The sequence below is a fragment of the Monopterus albus genome, unplaced genomic scaffold (genome assembly GCF_001952655.1).
Source record: "Monopterus albus unplaced genomic scaffold, M_albus_1.0 scaffold49.1, whole genome shotgun sequence".
Lineage (NCBI taxonomy): Eukaryota > Metazoa > Chordata > Actinopteri > Synbranchiformes > Synbranchidae > Monopterus > Monopterus albus.
Window position 1 is genome coordinate 1,501,190 of NW_018127929.1, and position 6,369 is coordinate 1,507,558.

General features: G+C 38.9%; 1 protein-coding gene across 1 annotated transcript in view; it reads left to right on the forward strand.

The window, feature by feature from the left end:
- astn2 (astrotactin 2) overlaps nucleotides 1-6,369 on the forward strand; it is a 181,759-nt gene that overhangs the window by 63,885 nt on the left and 111,505 nt on the right. Inside the window, exon 3 of the mRNA XM_020600844.1 lies at nucleotides 5,240-5,669. Within this exon, the coding sequence (XP_020456500.1) occupies nucleotides 5,240-5,669 (430 nt within the window). The remainder of the gene's footprint in view (nucleotides 1-5,239; nucleotides 5,670-6,369) is intronic.

Here is a 6,369-nt window from a genome sequence, read left to right on the forward strand (position 1 = left end):
TGGAGGGAAGGTAATAAAGAGTGGGAGACTGACAAATAAAAGATGGTGACAGGGAAAAAGCTCACAGAGACAGGGAGAGAATGTGGTTCTGCCTAGGCGATCTTTGCGTGGCGCACAGTGACAACAGGCATATGGACATATGGATGACTGTGTATAGCTGCTACAATGAATGTAGCTAAGTATGTAATGTGGCTGTTTTGTTGTAATACATGCACATCTACTACTTATGTTTCTGCTTGTTTGAATGGAGCATGTGACTATTTCATAATCACATTTGCTTGAAAGAATTACACTAAAGATTTCTGCAGTCCAATCTTGTTCAAGTAGGAGGTGGATGGTAACTCGGGTTTAGCGAGCCATTGCCTCCACTGTGCACAGATGGTGGCTAAACCACAGAGCATGTGTTGGATATGTTGGCTCTGATTCGTGTTGTTTCACTGCATAGAGAAGCTTATTAGGGACTCGTAGTTATGCCAGAGTCCACGGTTTCTACACATTTTGAGGCTCTACGGGAGATATTGAACCAAGAGTGAAGAGTAGATCGATACAAATGATCATCACACTTCCTAAAGGGTTTCGTGTAGTTTAAGGGCTTGACTGAGTAGCACTTTCAGAAATAAAGCATATGCATGTGCATTTACTTCTTTATAACCAATTGCCACTCAAGGGCATGCACATATCTATATTTTACTAAAATGTAACAAAAAGGAAGAAAGAATTAAAAATGTGTCAGGGTTAAGGACATCATGTTACTATACAATTTTCAAACTGTGGTCAGCAGTGCAGACACTATTACAATGCATATCATTTATTGTTAAGATTTACAGTATTCTGTATCATTTATTTTATTGTGACACCATACAGCAGGAAGGGGTCTGGGTTGGAACCTTCTGGTTTTGCTGGGATCTTTCTCTGTTGAGTTTGCATGCTCTCCCTATGTCTGTGTCGCTGTCCTCCCACAGTACAAAGGCATACAAGGTTATTTTAATTGGCGACTCTAAATTGCCCATAGGTGTGAATGTAAACATGAATGGTTGTCTGTCTTTATGTATCAGCCCTGTGATAGAGTGGCAACCATTCAGGATGTATCCTGCTTCCCACCCAATGTCAACAATTGGCTCCAGAACCCCCTCCCCCTTTCCACTCATGACCTTCAAAGGATAAGCGGGTCTGGCTAATGGATGAGTGAATGGATTTTACTGTGAAGAGACAAACATGTATGCTGTGCTTCAGCACAACATGAAACAAATTGTGCTTTAGGAAAAGAAATCTATACAGAATGATGATATTTATAGTTAATGTTGCTTTTATGGACTTCATGCTGCTCACTTTTGTTTTAAATGCAAAATGTAGCAAAGCATCTGCCTAGGCATTTGCAGTTGTATGGCTTTTTTTTTTTGTTTGTTTGTTTCCAATGAATAAACCAGAGAAAGGTGACATACTGAATCTGAGAGATCCTTGGAGGCAGTGGTAATTCTGTCCTCTGCAGAAGAAATCAGAATGAGAGTCACATGAATGTTGCAGAGATTAGATACAACAGCGGAAATAGGTATCTAGAAGGATGATCACAGTGAAGCATACAGAAACACTGAAAACACTACTACATCTTTGCAAGATGTTACTAAAGTAAATATTGACCACCATATCTTGCAAGACAACTCAACTGCTCAAATGGAGGTTTTAAATATGTTGACTCTTAGGACAACTTGTACGGTAGCCAATATAGGTCATTTTACAATATAGGTGACTGAGAAGAGCTCTTAATAAGAGGTAATATAAAAGTGATTGCCATATTGTACTCATCATTTCTGAAAACAAAAGTTGAAGGCTGTGCAGGAAATTGCATTGGAAATAAAAGCTTATGCAAATAACTCAAGTTCTAATAGAAAGTGCAGTCCTGACTGACAGCTGAAATTAAACAAAAAATTATTTACTGTAGCATTTTCTATCTTTATCTTAAAGTCTAGCAAAACCCCAACTGTGCATGTTGCTACTTCTTTCATTAACACTGGTGGCAATTAATCAGGGATTGGATATCTTTAATTCACCCTGAGTCAAGCTAATGAGGTTCTGCTTTGGGTTTCTTAACCTCTGGACTCTCTGCTGCTTAAAGTAGTGAGACTGAACAGGTATCTGTGGTGTTGCCATATTCAAGTGTCCATGTAAACTGTCACTATTTAACAAGTGTAGTTGTGTACGTTTTCATTATGACTTTAAAAATTCAAAGCTGCGCTGTAACTGAAGTATTTCCTCTGCTGTGCATATACGGACATTGAATCTAATGTTCATATGTTTGTGAGCTGACGTTTAACAATAACTTGATTAAAATATCTTTCAGTTGTTACAAATCTTTACACTGTAAAATGTTATTTAAAAAGTTCTAATCTTGTGTCCTTGTATTAATTGTTCTTGAATCTCTCGTTATATGCTAAATATGAGCCATGAATTAGTTTTTTTTTTCTATTCTTATAAACTTTAGGCCACTTACTTAGATATATCCAATCAAATCTAGGCTAATTTCAGGTGATTAGCTAACAAATACCCATTATCAAAACAAACACACTCACCAGTAGTTAATGGTTAGTTATAGCAGACCAGTTTCATAGTAGGATGTGTGTCTTCACTGTAGCTTTAACAAGCTTTCATTTGGACAAGTAATTTGTGTTTCTAAAACAAGCAAAATAAGGGGTAAATTCTTGAAAGCATGTTTAAATTAAACTGCACTTTTGTCCAAAGTAGCCATATAAACACATCCTGCTCATCGCTTTCACTTTGTGGTGGATAATTTAGTGTAATGTGTTTTGAATGTGGGAGAAAACAAAAGTACTTGAATGTATTATGCTCATATTTTCTAACGTATGGTATTGATTTTTTTTTCCTCACCCAGCTCAAAACTGCATAGAAGGTTAGATTTTTATGCAGGGGATTATGAATTACAATAAACACTAGAATCATGTAAAGTAGTACTGTAAATGAATAAACAGGCCCCAGTGGTAGTATGATTAAGTACTTTAAAAACTGTAAATCCCTCTTGTTGTTTCTCACAACTTAGACTTTGTTTGTGCTTTTATATTCATTCTGAGATCAGAAACTCAAGCCAGATTCTTCTGGCAGTTGTTGGTTGTTATTGCTATCCAACAACCAATAAGTACAAACCTGCTCCTGTCTGTCTCTTTCTATTATTTCAGAAGAATGTCCACGGTGAACCAGAGTAACAGTTTAAGGAATTTGCTGGTATTATGTCTGTAAATAGAAAAAGGCTAGAAGTGTTAAATTATTCTGTGCTGATGTGTTCTTGCCAAATTCTGCTTTAAACCTGTAAAAGAATAGCAATGAGAACTAAATGAGAAGAGGTAGAATTGTAATAACAATCGAGTCTGGCAATGAAACATGAAAGGACAGAGGCAATATGATCCACAGTGGAATAGAAAATGAAAGGTAAAACAAAAGGACAACAGGAAAATGATGAGTGCTGATGGGAAAGGGTGGAGAGAGAAGAACAAAAAGCAACAGGAAAGAATCACAAAATCTTTCTGAAGGGAAATGGGGGGCATTACAGAAATAAAATGAATGCAAATAAGGAAAATAATCAGGTTCTGAAGTCAACCTATATGAATATGACAGAAAAGAGTGAAATTATGGTGCTTCCAGCCACTCTCCTCACCAGGAAGTCACTTAAGACTAAAGCAGCGGGGATTTGTAGGTCTGAAGATGAACAGAAAACCCATTTTCCCTCATGGCTACATCTGCCATTGTGAATTTATATGGCTGTTGTACTGAAGAGTGGAGGAAAGATGTGATCAAACATGAAGGGGAAAGGAGACTAAGAGACACAGTAGCCAAGAGGAAGAAAGAGATCAACAACAAAAAAAAAAAAAACAAGAACGGTCAGAAGAGGAGGAGCAAAAAATCAGGAGATGGATCAGGAAGGCAAATCTGAAATAAATAAATTAGGGAGACAGAAAAAGTTCATCAAAGGAACTCTTAAACCATCTGTCCTTTAACTTTACTTGTGTATTAGTCTGCAGAATTTAAATATAAGGAGGGCAATGTATGTTCCAGTGACAATCAACAGATGTATTGCAGCAGTGCTGAGGTGAATAAAGACATCACTGAGCTACAGAAAATATTTCTTTCTAGATTTCAGGTGGGTAAAATTGAAGAATATTTTAAACTGAGATTTCAACAGTTTATCTTTTTTCTTTGCAATTTTATATTAGCCATTTTTCAGTGGTGCTGCAGAGCCATACAATGTCACTCCATTATCACTTTGCCGCTAAAATGAAACATAAGCCGCCATATGTTTTTGCTATTCTTCAGAGGGGATTAATGTAGAAGTGTGGGCTAAGGGGAGTCTGCAATACTGCTTTTCTGCAAAGCTGCCATCCTACTGGAGATTAATGAACAAGTTTGTCCGTGTTACTCTCTGTGCCGCCTCTCCCCTCAGCATAGTTTGATTTATGGACACCCAGCAGTGCATGAGTTATAATTTGAAAGGGGTTTGTTTTTTCCTCATGAAAATGGAATTTTAAATGTTGTGATGAATGACCCCTTGCGGTTTTTATTTATTATTCTGTCATTATTTAGTTGGCGTGTGAGTGTGTAGATGTGTTCACTGTGGTCATGCTCCTGTGGCTGAAGTTTGTGCATGCATGCATGCATGCATGTCTATAATTTCATGAAGATCACCAAATCTTTAAATAGGTGCTTGCAAAGGTGCTGAATCTGCTATTTTTGTTTGACAACATGAGTATATCACTCCTTTATTATTATGTCTCACCTACTGGGTGCCATTGTGAAAAATCAAAGAATGATTCATGCGCTCCCTTTTTCCCACCATTCTGTATGTGCATATTGATCAAGTTTATCATCCAGCTACAGCATGTATGGCAGGGTGTTTGATGTTTCTGTGATGGTGTGATATTGAATGAACTATAGAGAAATGCTGTGATGTGTTGAGATACTCCTTGGTGTATTTACAGGACAATAATAACAGCTTGGGGAAGAAAGAAAGGGCAAAACAGGCTGGGTGCATTGGTGTGTGTGTGTGTGTGACACGCTAAAGATAGGAGCCCAGATGCAGCATTGCTACAAGAACTTCATTTCTGCCTGACTGCTGTGTCTTTATGTTGGTGTGAGTTTGTATTGTGCATTGCATTGTTATGTACTATGTAAAATGTCAACATTACCACCTAAGAGTCGACATTCTCTTTCTCTCTTTTCTCTTGCTGTTATCCAGGGAGGCCTCATTGCCCTCCTCCTCTTAATTCTCCTCTTCACCCTTGTTCTGTATACCCGGCACCGTTGGTGCAAGCGTCGCCGCATACCCCAGAAGAGTGCCAGCACCGAGGCCACACACGAGATCCACTACATTCCCTCTGTTCTGCTCGGACCACAGGGCCGGGACAGCTATCGAGGCTCTCGAGCCACGCACCAGCATGGCAGCTCTGTCATCGGTATGCCCATCCGCGAGACCCCCATTCTTGATGATTACGACTGTGATGAGGAAGACCCAGGTGGACATTCACTTAACTCCACACCAAACCAACTCCACAACAAGCTGAATGACGGGAGGCTGCAGGACGACCATGGAGTTAATATTGGCATTGGAGGACACACAGACATCATGTGCAAGGAAGATGAGCTAAAGCATAATTTTGAAAAACGAGGTAAGTTGGTTGTCTAAATACATTTCCCTAGAAAAGCAGTGGTGGGAATTGGAATATCGTATATACAGTACACAACGGAAATTAATCATACAATAGCTTTAAGATTAACGACATGATGCTGACTGTCTCACTATCATGCAACTATGATTAGCATAAAGAAAACAAATGTGAGTTGTCAGAAAATCTGTTGAGCTCAGTGGTAGTTGTCCTGCTTTTGCAAGCATGATTTGTACATCAATGGAAGCTCTGCGTGCCAGCTCCCCAGATGGCCCAGCCTGGGCAGTTTACTTTGGCTTTGGCCAGCCCACCCATGTTCTTGATAGCACAGCATGTACCGGTTACATTTAGTCAAAAATAAGTAGTTTTATATGACTCCCACCAAAACCTTATACTGGCATTGATTAGTACCTTGTATTCTAATGTTTTTAACTATGAGCTCTCCTGCTTTCTGAAACCACACTCTACTCCACTGCAGTCGCCATAGTCATCAGCTATACTTCAATCAGTAATGTACTGAAGTGTCATATAAATTAATGTGTAAATATCAAGTGACTGGGCTCATTGGTCTGGTTGATTACATGCAGAGATGTGTCAGTGGGCGGCCTGGTGCTAAACACAGAAGAAAAGATCTGTCTTAGTAACCAAACTAGTGGCTCTTCAAAACTCTCTGCCATAAAGATTCTCTCTCTCTAAGCATCAG